This window comes from Echinops telfairi, unplaced genomic scaffold (assembly GCF_000313985.2).
Source record: "Echinops telfairi isolate 266 unplaced genomic scaffold, ASM31398v2 ScPeMD7_18;HRSCAF=68, whole genome shotgun sequence".
In the NCBI taxonomy this organism is placed as follows: Eukaryota; Metazoa; Chordata; class Mammalia; order Afrosoricida; family Tenrecidae; genus Echinops; species Echinops telfairi.
The window spans coordinates 71,354,362-71,373,190 of NW_022103915.1; the positions used below are offsets into that span (position 1 = coordinate 71,354,362).

The window sequence follows — 18,829 nt, forward strand, 5'->3', positions numbered from 1 at the left end:
AAATTGAGGCAAAGAACGAGCAAGGCAGCCGCACACTGGTCCGATGATCAAAGAGCAAGAGACAAGAAAGATGAGGCTCACTGAGCCATTATCTCTCCGCCCTTCAGTTAATCCCACTTGTATTTATCAGCCAGGCTGGCATAATAAACTATATCACTGTGTATGTCTGTGTAAACGAGGAAAAGTGTGGGAAATGGAATGAAAAGATAATAGAATGTACCCACAACATTTTTGAAGCCCCCTCATACTGAAAACAAACACAGAAAACATACCTTTGAGTCTATTTTAACTCACAGAGACGCATTGGACAGAGCAGACTGCCCCATGAGGTTTCCACGGTTATAAATCTCACCAAACCGTCAGACCTTTCTCCCACAGAGCGGGTGGTGGTTTGAACAACTGACCTTTCAGTTAACAACCAGACGCTTAGCCCTGGGTCACACTAGAGCTTCTTAGGTATATGTATAAATGTACATAATCTCAAATATGCAGAATGATGTTTTTAAAGAACACTTCATTTCTAAATTCTGTATTCTTTGCTACCACATTTAATATCACTTGCTTTTTTCCTAACCTATTTAGATTTGACTGTTTCTTAAATGCTAGAATTGGTTTCTGTTTAACTTTATCAGACAAATGACCAGAAGTCAATGATTATTCTTCAATTAGTCACAGTTTGTTGTCCCTGCAGTTCTAATGTTCAAATGTAAAGAACCTGTTGCAAAAATAAGAGCCAAAACTAAATGAGATGCAATTGATTGGCTCTACTAATGCAGTTTGCCATTCAATAGGATAGAACACTATAAAACCTCTTAGGGGGTCCATCAATATTGCTGCCATTTCATGGTAGAAGAAAATGAGTTTATTGAGAAACTACATACTTTTATATACCTACTATCTTTTGTGGATAATTTTCTTGGAGGATAATATCAATAAGTATAGACTGTTTGGAAATCAACATGGGTTGTAGAGTCAGACCCACTTAGTAAATATGTCATATACTTTTTTGTGCCTCAGTGTGTTTTAAATCTGTAAAAAGGATAATAGTACCAGATACAGAATTGTTGTAAGGGTCAAATGGAAATATCTACATGTAGCACTAAGCAGTATTTGTCTGTTGTTCAGTAAATAATAACTACATGGTAGTTGATATTTTAACCATTATTGTCCTCTACATTAACCCTGGGAGTATTATTCTAAACACACTCTTACAGTAACTATTGACTCAAAGCTAAATTCTTTGACCCACCTGTAAGCAATTCTCATTTGCTTACTTTCGTACCATCCTGGCTTCATGTTTCACTTTAGATTTGCCAAACATGTATATTCCTCCTCAGCTCTGCTCTCCCGCCTCCGATTACTGCTCCCTTCATCTCCCATCACATTTATGTACAGGATCCCCTGTACAAATTTGTGTCCAGCTACACTATATCATTTTTGAATGCCCTTTTCCAGTTTTAAGTCCACGTTTTTGCCCTGAGAGTTTCCCTACTTCACTTTTTAAAAATCAGCTAATTAACTCATTCTTCAAGTTCCAAATAAAATAGCACTTGTAAAAAAAAACTTTACTAAACAAAATTATTAGCTCGCCCTGTCTCCTAACACTTTGTTATACGTGTGTGTGTCAACAAATCTTCGTACTCACCGGTTTTACTAACTTCCAGCACAGGGCCTGGCCTACGTAAGTGGTTGGTAATTTGTTAAACTCGGCCAATGGTGAATGCATTCGTGGATGGGTAGATTTTTACCAATTTGTTTTTCCTTTTTAACAATTTTTCTTCGCTTTGTCAGTGCATTCTAATTATAAATCCACTCATATTTTTATTATCCGTGCTCTTCCACGTTACAATTAGCTCAGATAGTTTTAAAGAATAGAAAACTCCCAAATTTTTAATTATAGTAACTCTTGGTTTGTGCTATCTGTTAGACTGGGCTACAGCTTTAAGACCATGCTTTCAGTAAGTATAGAAATTTCCTCGGACACATTAAGCTAGAAAAACACATACATGCAAGGGTTTTATATAATGACTGATTGACTAGCTTATTTTTATTAGAGGACATTATAATATTTAGGAATTAATAATCAGTGGATGCTTCCTTTCCTCCCCCATCCCCAGATTTAAGAGGGAATCTATTAGGATGAAATGTTAGGCAAGACTCCTCTAAGCCAGTGATGGTACAGAGGTTGTCTTGGGTAGGAAATGTAGCTTAATTATCGCCTCAGGGAGGAGACAGAACTTAGTACTATATTCACCCAAAAGGTACATTGCTAAGCAATTTTTGATCATTGGTTTATTCACTAAATATTGACTATTCCTATATTAGAAGTACCTTGAGACAAAAGCTAGTCACTGCTTTTGAGGAGCCTACAATTCTGGCACAGGGGAAAGAGAGCCAAATGAATGAATGGTGCTCCTGAGAGTCCATGTATATACAAAGTAGCATGGTAGTAGACTAAGAAAGCAGTTCATTTAAAGTGGGGGGAGGGATGGGATAGTGAGGAAATTAGGAACGGCTTTACAAAGGAAACATGCTCTGCCAATGAGTTACTTTGAAAACATGAAAGTTTGCCAGGCACACGGCATCAGGGAAGTCTCGTCAAAATGGGCAATGGACATGGAGGCATACAAGTTGTAGCATGGACAAGAAATACAAAGGGTTTACTTCAACTGGGAAGCCTAGAGAAATGGGAAGAGTGAGAGCAGACGAGGTCAATGAAAATAATATGTAATTTAACAAGGGTTCATGAGGGTGGGAGGAGCTCATACCAAGGGCTCAAATAGAAAGAAAATGCTTTGAAAATGATGGCAACATATGCACAAATGCCACTGATAAATTTGATGTATGGATTGTTAGAGCTGTAAGAGCCCCCTATAAAGTGATTAAAAAAAAAAAAAGGAAGGAAGAGGTCAAAACTAATTAATGAAGTCAAGCAGAAAACCAATTTAGGCTTGATTTTCTGTTCCTCTCATTGATATGGCAGCCAATGTCTAAAATGACAATTCTTTCTATTTTTGTATGATTTTTACCTGTTGACTATATGAAAGCAGTTAAAGTTTAAATCGTTGTTTTTCCCTTTCCTAGTTAAGCCTTTTCAGGGTGACTTTGTTTATTAGGTGGTTATTTGAATAAAGTGTTTTGTAATAATTAGCTGTGTAGTAATTGCTAGGCTAAGTTGTTAATTAGCCCTATTTTTCTTAATGAGACTAAGAAGGTCTCTAAATATTTGATAATATTTACAACTCTGTCAGATACATGTTATATTTTCATAATTCTTATGTTTGATAATAGACTCTTCGTTCTTGCATAACGGTCCTTTACATTTTTCTTGTATTTTTATCCTAAGAGTAAATTGTCTTCTGGAAAAAATAATAAAGGGAGAGAAAAACTCTCAACTGTTTTCTCAAATTCAGAGTGACAGTATGGTCCGCACTTGCCAATCTAGACAGTTGGGCCATATCACCATGCACCAGGAGAGGATTCCCTAAAAACAAAACTTGGGAGTTTTTCTTCGCCGTTTTTATTAATGTTCCACTTGTGTTAGAAAAAAAAAAGTTTGTTGGTGTTTTCCTTTTAAACCTCTCTGTGGTGCTGTTGGTGATGCGGGTGTACTGGTATGCTCACCTGATTCCTCATCACCCCGCTTACGTAAGTAATGTGCTTGCTTTATGGTAGTCTTTGTTTATATTTGAAAGTAGCGGTAGATTTAACTGCTTTTGGGGGATTTCAGAAGGATATAAAGCCGAATTTAGTTTTTAACCATATTTGACATTGGAATTACAGTACTTTTAATCTCTTTTTTCCACTTTCATAAAACATAAGGATTTTTGCGATTGAATTTTTAATAACTCGGTACTGGAATTAAAATTAAGCTATGGGCCACAAGTCTCCCCATTTTCTTCTAACTGCCTTTTCTTTTCAAACACTAGAATACAGCCTATTTAAATCTTAACTTTTGCTTGCCAAACCACTGTTACCATCCATCTGTTCATGCCAATTGAAAGAAGGTTGGTTTTAGTGAAGCTTTGCATTTCACATAAGGTATGTGAAGTGAAATTTCACAAGGGACATGATGGATCCTGATTCTTAGTGATAAACCTTTGGGGCCGTCAGGGTTGGCATATGGTCCAATATGATAGGAAGGCTTGGGTTCCCTGGCTTCACTTCTTTGGCGTGAAGCTGATAAAACCTGGCTCTTGAGTATTATTTCACTGGACACCAATTATGAGCAGCAGGAACTGCCCATTTAACTCTCTGTGGGAAGGAAGCCCAGAGAGCATTCACAATGGTGCCATTGTCAAGTCGCAAACTGCTCGGAACAGCTTGACAGCACTAGGGAGGAGGGGAAGGGGCTGCTTTACTAATTGCTATTCAGAAAAGAGAAGGAGCAAAAATAGCTATTGTAGAACTGATGTTTCTACATTTACTTACTCTGTTGATAGGAGTGTTGACTTATTTAGCACATAGCTACTATCAAAGGGAAAGCAAATGAATGTATTTAAACAACCACCTGTAGTAATTCCTTGTTAACCTGTCATTATCTATTTTCAGCCCATCAGATTATAGCAGAGCAAAAGTAGGTTTTGCTTTTGTATCTTTTATGTTTAGATGAAAATAGTGTATTTTTTATCTTCATAAAAAACTTGTTATGAATCAGATACAGGTTTACAGAGCAAGCAATCATTTTTGTATGCATCAAGCCTCCTAATGGCTTGCCTGGTTTCCATCATTTTTGCCCATCTCCCTCTTGTTGAACACTGTCTTTCCCTTCACCCATGTTAATACCTATAGACCCTCTAGTGTATGACCTCTCTCTCTTCCCACTCTTAGTAACCATCAGAGTCTGTATTTTTAGTGTGAAAACATTTTCTTAGTTTTGGGATTTCTACCAGTGGTCTCATACAATATTTGTCCTTTTGTGATTGACTAATTTCACTCAACATAATGTCCTCTAGGTTTATTATGTCATGAGGTGTTTTACAGATCTGTTATTCTTTTAACATTACCCTTTCTTCATAAAATTTCTAAATGAAGGAAAGAGTGGATTAAAACCACAATTTACATATCAGATGAGACTAATGACTAAATGATAAGGCTAAAATTTGCATATCAGGCAGTCCCCGGTTCAGGAACACTTGGACTTGCCCTGGTGTGGTACTGTCCTGTAAGCTTTGGACCACGAACCCCAGAGTTGGTCATTCAAACCAACCAGCTGCTCTGAGGGAGAAAGAGCCTCCTCCAATAAGGATTTAGAGTCTCAGAAACCCTGTGTAGAACTGGAATCTGTTTCAGGGAAGTGGATTTGGTTTGGGTTTGGCTTTGCCCTATAATGTTTTGTAAATTTGCCCTCATGTTTAAATAGTTAAACTACCCTTCCTACACTCAACAGATTGTGCATCACAGTCACGTTCACTTGCTACATGTGCAGCTTTTAAGTCGTTGAAAAGGCTCTGAGCCGCTTGCACTAACGTCAGGCTAAAGAAGAACCATGTGCACCTGCTCTGACTTCACCTAAACATAGAGACACACTTGGAAATGGATCTCATTCATAACCTTGGCCCTGCCCATACTTCTGTTTACACATTGCATTTTAGAGTTCCCAAATACTGTCTGAACACATATGAACTATATTGATATAGACATGTTAATTATATTAATGTGGCAATGTACATTAATTTTCTACATAATTCTAAATGCTAAAATAATCAAAAGATAGGATAGCTTAGTGTTACATATTTGATTTTAAACTTAATGATTGTTTTATAAGTAGTCTAGTCAGGCATGGTTAGCTCACACATTTGATTCTATTTGAGGTATCTCAAAATTTTTGAGGGTTGTTTCAATATTTATGAAACATCATGTACCCTAAGATTTATACGAGCACTCACTCCTCTGGGTGCTTCCATTTTCTTCTGGTCAGTCAAATCAACAAGCAATTACTCTTTCTGATACAAAGAAACAAGAATCTACAACCTTTAAAAAGAGAATTAAAGCTCATTTTCCTGAGCTCACAATCCTTTTTTTCCCATAGATGATTCTTTTGTTCAGTTGAATTTGGCTGGCAGGGTTTTAATATATGCAACATATCCATAAATTGGATCAAAGAAAGATGTTTTAGTAAAGCTTTATAATTTTTTTTGAAATTGAGTTCTCTTTCCAACTTGGGGAAAAATCAAATGCAGGTTTTGTTAAATTAGTCGCAGTCTGTAAAATTCACTAGTACTCCATCTCCACATCTTCCCGTACGTGATTTAGTAAATGGCACCAGTGCAATATTTCAAAACCAGTAATTCATTGAATGCCCATTCTTCCTTTTACTGCAGAATAGATTATATTTAAGTCAAGATTAATGGATAGATTTTGATGTGAAAGTCCAGTCACAAAGCCTACCATTCCCTGGGGATATATAGTGCATTAGTTTAAGCCAATATACTGCTTATCATAGATTCTATGACACTGTCTTAAATGACAGTTTGCTGTACTTAGTTACTACATACTATGATAATAAAATCACTCTTTTTTGTATTCTCAATAATTACAGCATTTAAACAAAGTCTTAATTAAATTAGTGCACATTTAAGTAGAGATAATACTTAAGTAATTGTACACTGTAAAATTTCAATGATTGGGTATTTTTTTCCTTTTAGTAGTCTTCTGACTGGGCCCAAGTCTAGTATTTAGTTCATTTACATACATACATTTCATCAACTTTGACATACTGAAATTTTTGTTCCCAGAGGAACAACACAAAGTGATTATGTTGCTAAATATTCGCCCCGAGTTTTACTTAACTCTTACTTTAATACACATATAGTTTGTATGTGTTCAGACAGCATTTGAAGTTCTCTACTGGCTTTGAAAGTTTCATTACTGTGATAGTGCTCATGCTTTCAAGGAGAGGTTATCAAGAATGGTAGTGCAAATTTTTAATTTAATTAAATATGAAATTAAAGTAACTTAGTTATTTTAGGTATTTTGTTTCATCTAACTTTCATGAAAATGGAATAGACACACATATTTGATAAACATATTGATGCTGTTTGCAAACCACCGGTGTTAGATTATGGAATCAGAAGGATTTTCAGAACTTTTAGGTAGGTAGATGGGTTTAAATTTTAAATTTTAGTTATTTAATATTAGTCTTTTCAAATCTATTGACATGAACTGTAGTAGAATTGGGTTATCAACCTTTACTTAACATTTTCATTTAGCAATTGACTGATTTATGAGGAATTATATAGGGCCCAAATTTTATTTGACTCCAGCTTTCAATAATAGGGCTATCCTCACACTGCCTTAGCACCTGTTATGGATTTTGAGTCATCTGGCAGCCCATGGGACTTAGATAAAGAAGTACCAGGTGTCCTGCCTGTCTCCTAATTGAGACGCAGTGAAAACAATATAGACTTGGCAATATGGCTAAAAGGATGGATTAAAGCCCAGTTTTGTCTACTCTGACAAATCACAGTTTTTCTCATGGTGTAGATAGTATCAACTACTAAAGAATTTCATTAGTATAAAGCATTATAAAAATCAGACAGTAATTTATTGCAACTTGTTGCAGACTTTCAGAAGAATTCTTATTAACATAGCATAAATATTAATACCAAGATTCATGTTATTCAGGACAATTTTGTTTTTCCTATATATGAACTAGACTTTGTTCCCTGAAGAAACTAGCTACTGTGGGAGAGAAACAGAGTTTATTTCTTACCAGTTCCTTATTTATGAGCTAAAGATAGTTATTTACTTTCATCTTATAAATGAAAATGTATATTAGTCTATGCAATACTCACCCTATATATTCTGGAAAATCTTATACTTTATTACTGTTTATCTTTGACCTGTACAAGTGGAAAAAAATCTGTGACCAAATCAATAAAATTAATTATTTTTTATTTCTAAGCAGTGTGTAATGACATTCCCTCAGGTTGCTTAAAGGTATTTTGAGGTCTTTTAAAACTAACACCATTTTTTTCTTAGTGCACATCAAGGATTTTCCTGAGCGTTTACTGTTTAATACAAGGGGACTTTAAAACATCTGTGGAAAAATTCCATTATCTTTTAATTCCATTTTTCCATGAACTCTTTAAAGTACCTTTGCATATAAATAATTATCCTTCAAAAATTGATGATCTTAGAATTTAGGCTAATATGTTTTCTGGGAGAGGTGCGGAGGGATGCATCCTTGAGTTAATGAAATACCTTTTTTCCCCTCTGCACAATATTCAGACCATTAAAATTGATAGAACAAGCCAAACGCATTGCTATTGATTCTGATTCACAGTGACCCTGTAGGGCAGAATAAAACTGCCCCATAGAGTTTTCAAGGTTGTAAATCTGTATGGAAGCAAGCAGCCAAATCTTTATTTTGGGAAGCCGCTGGTAGATTCGACTCACCCACCTTTTGGTTAGCTGTCAAGTGCTTTAACCATTGCATCATCCAAAATCAAATACAAACCCACAACCTTGGAGTCTGTTCCAACTCACAGCCACCCGGTATAAGGTTTCTGGGCTGTCAATCTTTACAGGAGCACCCAGCCTCATCTTTCTCCCACTCAGCTGCTGAACCACGGACCTGGTGCTTAGCCATCAATGCGTACCCAACAGTGCCTCCAGGGCTCCTTAAATTTGCCTACTGACTTAAAAAAATTTTTTTTTGAGAGAATGCATTGAGTTCAGCAGTTAAGAACCAGCTGTGCACTATTCATAAAATTTGCAAGCTGGTTGTTAAGTCATTGGTAGTTTGAAATTATCCATGGGGACAGTATTTACATGGTCAGTGAATACCACCAATCAGGGGCTCTTCTTGCGTGGGAGAATCAAGCATTAAATACTGCATAGGCCTCTCTTGCTTGTTCTCCCTATTAACTATATTTTCTTTAGAATGATTTTCTGTCTGCGGTTCTTAGGGCAGATTTTGATGCCCTTTCTGTTACCACTTCATTTTGCAGAGACTGTAGTCCAGCCAATTCTTTGTATATTTGGAAGTTTTTCATCGTCAGTTTATGTATTATGAAGACAAAGACCATGGCTGTGTCTTTCTACACTTACATTTCAACACCTAGTACTCTGATTAATAACATTGGATTTGACAGTAATTAGGAGTTAGCTACTTTGTTGACAGACCAGTTCTTAATTCTAGTTTTTTTCTTTGACTTTTATGTAGATGGACAGATATAATTGGAACTTAGCTAGAATTGGATATAGAGAAAGAGGACTTGAATCTTACTTTTAACAAAATGTTTGGTTCTACCTCTCCACTTACTCTTGCCGACCTATGAAATAAGAGTCAATAAAGCATAGTATATAAATATGAAGGGTGTAACTTTGAGAGTCCTGGTGGCACAGTGGGTTATGCACTGAGCTGTTCACTACAAGGTCAGCTGTTCTAATCCATCAGCTACTTTGTAGGAGAAAAATGAGGCTGTCTGCTACCATAAATATTTATATTCTCAAACCCAAAAGGGGCAGTTCTACCCTAAGCCACTCTGAGTTGAAATGGACTGGATAGCAGTAAGTTTGGTTTTGGTCTGGAACCTTCGGAGAAAAGGAAACTACTGTATATACTCGTGTATGAGCAGTTTTTCAGCACATTTTTAATGCAGTTTTTGTGGTAAAATTAGGTGCCTCGGCTGATATTCGGGTCGGCTTATACGCGAGTATATACTCAAGTAATAATTTTTTTTAATAATTCTTTAAATCATTGTATTATAGTGATTGCCAAAAGAAGAAATGTTCATAAATGTTGAAGTGTTTTACAGCATTTAAATAAACATATTGCCTAGTGCTTGTGACAATTGCTAATTTAACTTTTCATATATTCACCAATAGTATGAGATAATTAAATTAATCTTATTCATTTACATGAACATCTATAGAAAAGGGAGAAAGTGAAAATATCTTTGAGAATATCTGTATATTAAAAACCAAATAAAGAGTAATTTTGAAACCATTTTAGGCAGATTTCAAAACCACTCTCTACAACTCTTAAGAGATATAATACCTGCAAAAAAGAATACTTGATGTTTAAAAATCGTCATTTCGAAAGGTACTGTCCCAAGACAAGGTATCATTTATTGAGAATATTTAGCATATTTTGAAACAGAAGTAGGAAGTATCCATTAATACTTTCAAGAAACAGCAAAATCTGCAAAGACGTTTATTCAACAGTAGTAAGCCGTGCATTGAAGGAGCTACACATAGCGATTTGTTTGGGGGGAAAACTGTTGATGGTAGAGTGAAACTTAGACTTTGTTCTTTTACTGAGTAGTCCAGTGTGATGCAGTGTGTGACTGCTCATTGCCGTTTAAACCCACCAGATGCTCTGCGAGAGAAAGATGTGGCAGTCTGCTTCTATAAAGCATGACAGCCTTTAAAACCTCTAGGGAAGTTCTACTCAGATTGCTGTGAGTTGGAATCCAGTCAATAGCAATGGGTTTCATTTTGGGTTTATAGTAATTTTTACTGTTAGAGCTCTGTCTCATCCTGTAATGACTGCTCTTGGAATCTTTTATTTTAAAAAATAAATTTTAAAAGATGACTTACTTAAGCTACATAAGTGTAGACAAGTATTTATTAAATTAGGATTTCAGATGAGCCATAAAATCCCTGAGATTATGAAACTGAACCCAGATATACACACTTCATTCTTTGTCTTATAAAATGAACCAAAGGATTTTTTTTCTCTTGTTCAGGATATAAAACATTAAACCTTAATTTAAGGAAAAATTAATTAAACAATGATATAAATCCGTAATTCTGCTCATGACTACAGTTTTTATATTTTCCTTTTTGAGAGAAAATAGACTTTATTGGTAGATCCTATCTATAAGGCATTCAGAAATGTTATTTATAAAGCCAAATTTTATCTTACTTTTTCTAACTCAGTAAAATTCTGGACCTTCTGATTAGCTCTACCATTTCCCCCCTAATTTTTAAACTTTATTGTGAATTGGATGAGGGTTTTCGGAGTTTTCCATTAAACAATTAATTCATATTTTATTCCATGTCATTGGTTGTAATCCCTATAGCATGACATCCCTTATCCTACTTCTTGCATGTGTTTCCTGTTCCTGTCTCTGTTACCCCTCCTTTCCTAACCCTTCTGAAGTTTGTCCGTGGGTGATTGTTATCCTTTTCAACTCAAATGGTTGATTATTCTAAGGTGTACATACCTTTTAATGTTATTGCCAAAAAAAAAACCCTGTGTTTTTTGGTTCAAGATTGAGCGATGGAGTTGTGTTCATTTCCGATCTGAAGGGTCTTTAGAGACCTTGCCTTGACCATTCCACCAGTTTCTAATCTGCCAGTAAGCCTGGTCTTTTTTTATGATTACCGTATATACTATGTATAAGCCAACGGTTTTTTGGCATATTTTTAATGCCGTTTTTGTGGTAAAATTAGGTGCCTTGGCTGATATGCTGGTCGGCTTATACTCGAGTATATACGGTATGTTCCAAGGGGGCCTTCTAAAATGAACACATTCAGAGCAGTTGGTGCTAACAGCCAGGTACCATTCACTTCTTATGATTTCAGGGTTGTAGTGATTAATGTTTGCATGATCCATTAGTCCACGTCTTCAGTTTTCTACCTCTTTCTTTCCTCCACTCAGACAGAGACCAATTGTTGCACCTTAGATGAGCACTTACCTGACTGTGCCACTTACCTGTTGGATTTTCTCATTATAAAATTAGTTTGGTTATTTCTTTGAAATATGATTCTATGGTGATTCACTTTTATTACATCTGTGATGCTTGCACACTTCTATATTTTAAAATTTCTCTAACACTTTTTATTTGCTTGAGAATACTTATTCATCATTTGTACAACATATGTACTTGTATATACACATACATATATAGCTTACATATACATTTTATTTATATATACAATTCCCACTTAGAGACTAGTCAAAAATCACATGAGCGAAATATTTATACAGCCTACTGGGAATGCTGAAAAAGATCACAAAGCCGAAAGCTTGCCTTCCCTGACAATAACAGCAGCTCACAAGTAATATTGTATGGACTACTTAAAAAATTATATGAAGAATACAGAGTTGTTGCTCCTTTAAAACCAGTCTACTTTCTCCATGTCTGTTAATAAAAATGAACTACTTGGCATTAATAAACTTTCTGAGGTATCTCTCATTTTGTGTCTTTATTCCTCATGAGAAACCAGCATTTCCCCACAACAGAAGTCAAAAATCTCTGCACATAGCACAGATAAGAAATATCAAAAGAGTTCTTTCACATGAATAGAGGTATATTTCTTAAATCGATGTTGAAAATTGTCCTGGAGAAAGCTATTTACAAAGATTTGAGCCAAAGGTCAAAACAGATATAGAGGAACTTTTGAATTATCCCGTGTTTGTGTCCTTTATCTTCAACATCTATGTGAAGAGAATAGGAGCAGGTGGTGGTGTCCCCACTTAACATATGGATAAACTACGGCACAGAGAATGTATGGCTTCCTAAGACCAGGCTGAAATTGAACCCCCCCTTTCTTGACAGCTGGTCTGGACACAGAGAATGCCATAAATGATTTCGTATGGAAGTTTAAAGTTGAAAGTAGTTACTAAAATGTCAAGTAGTGTTAATGAAATGCAGAAAGGCTATATAAACCCTCTAAGTTATAAAATGCATATTTCTCTATTATTTTTAGAATTGTAATATTTCTTTCTGTTTCCTGCTTTGTAGAAGGATTAGTGCATAAATGTGGCTGTGGTTGTAGCACCTGTGTGTGGTTTCTTTAGAATGACCCATTCTGTATTAAAGATTCCTACCAGGCAAAAGTCTCCCACATTAAATGATTATTAGCTAGTTGGTTTTATAGTTGTTTTTAACTTGGATTGTTTTTAATTTGCGACAAAACCTTCAAAATTCAACTTAGAGCTGTGTGTTAAATTTTTGTTCTGTTTTTAGTTTGGGGTTTTTTGGTCAGTTTAACCTTTTCGTTTTGACCATCTCACACACTTCAGATTTTGTTGTTTTATTTCAATGCCAGTGGCAACATGCACTCACAGTAGGAATACAGTTTGAGTTGCCCTGTTGCTGCTAGCCATCGAGTTTGTGTATGCCCCTCATTTTGTTGCTACTAATAACTCTTCCCCAGAGAGATGCCTTTTAAGGAATAAGAGCCTAACCTATTACAAGGAGATATAGGAATCAACTGCTTTGGATTATGGTTACAATTGCAGATACTAACAGCACTATTTGGAACTTTATCATTCTCTCAGTCACAAAAAGCACCTTGCCTATGGACTCGGGACTGTGCTTTAAGTACTTAGGGTTCATTTTGTCTTTTCAGTATATGTCTTCCATATTAAAAGAAAAAAGAAAAGATGTATGTACCGTAAATTGTGCTGCTGTATGTGTATTTGACTACATCCAAACTTGGAATTTTATCTCTACAAATAAATACTTTTAGCTTTAGGCAGGTGAGTTACTTTAAACTATAATTATTTACTATCATGACAATGTTTTCTTAAGATCGCTCCTACCAAAAGAAAGCTTCAGGCACAGTTTATCATGAACACTGCATTGCATTTAAAGCCAACCGTTACCGGTTTTCTTTTACTCTGTCGCCGGTACTTGAACTTTTTAATAGTCATCTAGAAAGCACTGTTTCCCCTTTGAAGGCTTATTGGAGTTTTGTTAGATAATCATGCATTTTTTATACAAAATAAATGCATTATAACTGGAAATTAACCTCATTTGCATAATTTTCATTTCCTATAACTCTGATTTGGGGATTTCTTCCAAGTTTTTATTTTAAATCTTTTTTTATAGTGAAACAGAATTACTCTCCAAAATGTATCCTGTCTAGGTATCCATGTTCTTGCTTTGATAAATCTTACTACATTGAAACTGTCCGTCCTGCTATAGACGTATTAACATTTGCTTTCTCTCTGCCTAATTTTTGTGTAAACTATAAGTATAATAAGATAAAGGAAAATATTTCATTTATAGGCCCTCTGAAAGTAGAGCATTTTAAAAGCAGGTAGGTGTCTCCACCCTACTTTTCATGAAGCATTTTACCCATTCAAGCAGACTTTTAAAAACAGCTTGTTTTGATAGCAGCCTGTGCTCCTGTGGGCCTTCAGCCTTTGCTTCCTGGCAGCACCTTTGGTGCGAAGAGAGAGTGATCAATTGGGAGACTATCAGTGCCAGCATGCATAGAGTGATAAGTTAACACACCACTGGGAATTTCTAGGGCCCACCAAGATACTTCACTTCTAATGTGCTAACAAGCTCATTTTTCTACCTCTTGCCTCTTCAGTTATTTTTTTTCTCAGAAGAGCTTAGAAGTTGAGTGCATCAGGCATAATGAAAAGCTCTGTAGGAGGGAGAAGCAATAACCCCATTTTTCCCTTTTCAGCCAAATAGAAAATTAGTTTCTGGTAATACACAAAGGCCAGTATTTTTTGTACAAGGGGCACTGCTGTGAATCAAAGGACTCTATTAACTGCAGAAAATTCAGCAGCTGTGAATCTCCCCCAATGAAAAAAGTACTTTCCAACAAGTTGTGAGATATGTGGTATTATTTAGATTGAACCATCAGTTTCATCCTCTTCCATTTATAACCATGTAGCCTCCTTAAAAGTGTGTTCTGGTACTTTTAATGTTAAGATTCAGAAATGTCTATATTATCCTTCCATAAAATCCTTACTGTTGATCACTCTAGTATCTTGTCCTATTGCACCCCATTTCAGAAGTGAAATTCTTGGGAACTTCTGCCCCACTGGCAAGAATTGAAAATATCCATTGCAAAGAATTGGAATTGAGTTTTTTTTTAATATTTGGTGCATAAAATAAAAATTGAAATATAAGGAAAATATGTAAGGGTTTTTAATCACAAGCATCTTAAGTCAGAAATGTAATGAGTATAATCTTATAGCTTTTTGGTTTTTTTCTCTTAATAATATTTTGTGAATAAGACAGACTAAAGTATCTCCTATTGGATTATCGGTTATTCTTAAATTATTTTTCGCTTTCTCTAAAATTGCTCTTCTTGGTCTTGGCTTTGTAGAGTTGGTCTACAGTTTCTGGAATTGCAGAACAACAGTAATTGAACTGTAATGTTCTTTTTCCCAAAAAAGATTTGGAATTTTGAGGGAAAACATTAAAATAGGCTTTGGAAGAAATTCAGTGAGAAAAGAAGAACCAATAGGCATATTTTAATTATCCTTCATACTTATTTAAATGTCTTATCTAAAACCTCAACATAACACACTGAGTTCAGCAGGAAAACTTTTAAAAGTTGTAGAAGAAAGGTTAACTGATTTCTCAGTTCAGGAACTATAGGACATGAAGTCAGCATGTGAGTTTTTCCTGATAATTGTATGTTGCTGCCTGCTGCTCTACATTTTGACAGCCATTTCCATAGTTGCTTTAGTGAACAACAGAAATACACACTCTCTCTCTCTCTCTCTCTCTCTCTCTCTCTCTCGCCCTGTCTGTGCTAACAGCACAATCAGGCCTGCTGAAACAGGAAGCCTGGAGTGGGTTGTTCAAAAGCAACAACACTTCAAGGTACTGGTTGCTTGTCAATAATATCAGAGAAGAAAATGTGGTGAAAGAGAAGTACAGTATTTTTCTGTCAGTGTCAGTGCCCTGTAGATGCTTTGTTAGCCAGTATTTAGGAGTCCTGTGGACTCCTTGCAAATATTCCTGCTTGTTTCAGTGTTATAATTGACTAGGTATTTTTCCCTGACATACAGATTCAGCTATGTATTTATCTTAGCCGCATGGAGTTATTCGGGGATTACAGCAACAGTAGTCTTCCATTCAAAATGAGAACCATTGTTGTGAAAAGGCAGGGTTTTTAGAAGAAAAAGATATGCAGGAATTTTCCACAATAAATCTGTACAAATAAAAATAATACACAAAACTTGAACACAGTATCTTAAGCATCATTGTAATATTTATTCGGCAGCTTTTGAGAGTATGTCTGCAGTTCAAAACTGATTAATAAGATGAGCTTAGACTGATAGCTGATGGCAGTTGAATCCTTTTGCAAGTAAATTGTTGCCAACAGTTTAATCATATTATAATTATTTTCTAATAAATATCTCCCTGGTAAGCTGTCATGTATAGTGGTATGCTTAAGAATAAATCTGTGTTCAACACTATATTTTATTTTCCCTCTTAAAAAGTCATACTTTTATAGCAAGTCTGGGAACACCTGGGGGCTGGGCAGAGACTCCCCATCCCTGGTGGAGGCTGAGACAGCATCAATAAAGAACCCCTTAAGCCCCCCCCCAAAAAAAGCCATACTTTTAATGATACACCAGAACAGTTAGTGACTAATTATGATTTTCACAAGGTGATGGCTTAGCACTGGGGTAGCACTTGTTGATGAGGGCGGTTTTTTCCAATGCAAGCTGCAGTTATGCTCCCCCTTAACGAAGGAAACCAGCTATGAAGAGAGAGCACGATACCTGCAAACAGTCGTCCAGCACCATTTAGAGCCAACCACATTTGAAGATTTTGCAGCACAGGTTTTTTCTCCAGCTCCCTACCATCATTTACCATCTGATCCCGGTAAGATTGAAAGCAAGGATTAGTTACTTGTTAGTTATTAGAATTTGAAATGCAATACCCTTTTGCTCTAAAAACTCTTAAGATAATAGAGCACGTGATTAAAAAAAACTCCATCATTGAAACATAAATATTATTCATTATTGCTTAGTGTTTGGCCTATAAATTGTATTTGTTCTTTCTTTGACCTAAATGCACGTCCTTTAAAACTCAACATTTCTCATGAAAGTACCTACATTTTATCTGAAGTTGTAGACAATGACTGTTGTGTCCCAGGGGATCATTAATGACATTTTTGCCAAAGATGCACAAGTTGAGCATGTATCCCCCCTGAACTCTGTGTAGAGGAACCAATTTGATGCCAAAGAATATTGTCTATCGTCACGAATCTTAAAAGTAAAACTATAATAACTGGTTTAAATAGACAGAGATTTGATATAATCATCTGTCTTACAATATTTAAAGATTGTAAAAGGGGGTACTGCATTTTTACAATTAACTAATTTTGAAGAAATCGATAAGAAAATAACTTATGGCCTTCCTATTCTGTAATTCCTTGCACTCCTTATGATTGTTTCATTTATTTTATTTTCCCTCTTTAGATCATTAAATATCAGTTCTGTTTATCTGAAGGTAAGACAAAGTGTCAACCAAAACATCCTCCTCTGTTCTCTTCCATTTCTTTTTCTGAAAATTAGCAAGCCACTCCGCTTGCAACACAAACCATAAGCAAGCTTAACACTCTTCTGGTTCATACTAAATATTTCAGAAATTGTCACTAAATTTTTTTCCAGTTATACTTACTAACCCAGGTCTGCATGAAACACTAACACTGGTTCTGGGATTAAAAACAAAAACTAATAATAGAACCCTTGGTTGAAGTTAGGATACCTTGTTGTATTGACCTTTTTGTTTCTCAGCATGAAAAACAGTACTACTAAGCTGTGTTTGTACTTTGTAATGTATTGTATTACTATTAGATATTCTAATTCATCAGACACCCTTTTCTGTTATGCGACTTACTCTATACTCACTCACTCACTGCCATCAAGTTGATGCACTTAGAGTGACAGCCCTGTGGATTTCTGAGACTAATGGTTTCTGGGAGTGGAAAGCCCAGGCTTTCTCCTATGCAGATGCTGGTGGTGTCGAACTGCTGACCATGTGGATGGCAGCTGACCACGTAACCACTGTACCACCAGGGCTCCTTTACTCTGTACCAGGCACCTCATTCACAAAGAGCACTTGTAACAGTATTCCAAGTCGGAGACGAGGATCTACTTGAAGTTAATGATAAAGCCTTCAAATTTCCTTTATGTTAAGTAATTTTGTCTTTGTATAAAATACATTTAAAAGGCACAGTAGTCCTTTTCTGGCCAGATTTATCTGAGGGGGGGTGGGGTGAGGAGTACCATATGTCTTAACTGAGACTTAAGTCAATTTCATTGACTCGCCATCACTATTAAATTACCCATTTAAAAATAATTTCACAAAAAAAATTAGAGCCTTTTCAATTAAAATAAAAGCCCTAAGCAATTCTGCAAGGCAGTTTCAAAAAGTTTATAGGAAAATGGAATGAAAAGATAACAGAATTTTTCCACCAACTTTTTGAAGGCCCCTAGCATTAGCTTAGTTGAATCTCTTACAGAGGTAAGTCTTTTATATACTTTAATGGATTGACACTCCGTAAAATTATTTAACAGTAAGGATAATGACAAAAGAAAGATTGACAACAAATTAATGAGCAACAGAATGAGCACTACTTAAATATGTTCGGCAATATTATTACTAATAGCTAATGAAGCATCAGATTATTCAAATACATATGTGTATCATATGTAGTTGAGCCATAAGTTTCACAACTGAACAATCTTACAGTAAACTTTTCCCCTTAAATTGATAAAGACTGTCAGTTTTCATGTTGCTGGAGCCCTTTGTAAGTCTGAGTGTTTCCCGGTTAGCCGTGCACACTCAGTCTGTCATTTGGGACTGTGTAGTGCTTCTGTGACATGAACTAAAGGAAGCCATCAAGTCCAGGCTCTCTTGGCTTTGTTTTTTAACGTCTTTATTTGTTCTACAAGTTGTCTAAAATAAAACTTAATGAGCATTTGCATAGTAATAAAAGTATGTAGTTAACAAAACTTAGTCGATGCTAAAAAAACTTATTCGATGCTACATACTTTTTTCATAAATTTCTAAATAATCATCTTTGCCTTTAATAGCAATTAGAGACATGCCTTTTTCTTTTTCAACAAAACAGACTTTTTATTTATTATGACGGTTTA

At 35.6% G+C, this 18,829-nt stretch overlaps 1 protein-coding gene across 11 annotated transcripts in view; it reads left to right on the plus strand.

The window, feature by feature from the left end:
- RALGAPA1 (Ral GTPase activating protein catalytic subunit alpha 1) overlaps window positions 1–18,829 on the plus strand; it is a 197,483-nt gene that overhangs the window by 170,515 nt on the left and 8,139 nt on the right. For 7 of the 11 annotated variants that reach the window (XM_030885023.2, XM_045287766.1, XM_045287767.1 and 4 more), the window contains one exon: window positions 16,423–16,547. In XM_030885023.2, coding sequence (XP_030740883.1) covers window positions 16,423–16,547 — 125 coding nt within the window. Of the gene's footprint in view, window positions 1–12,701; window positions 12,731–16,422; window positions 16,548–17,146; window positions 17,178–18,829 lie in introns of those variants that run through there. The other 4 variants (XM_030885024.2, XM_045287770.1, XM_045287771.1 and 1 more) reach the window with 2 other exon arrangements.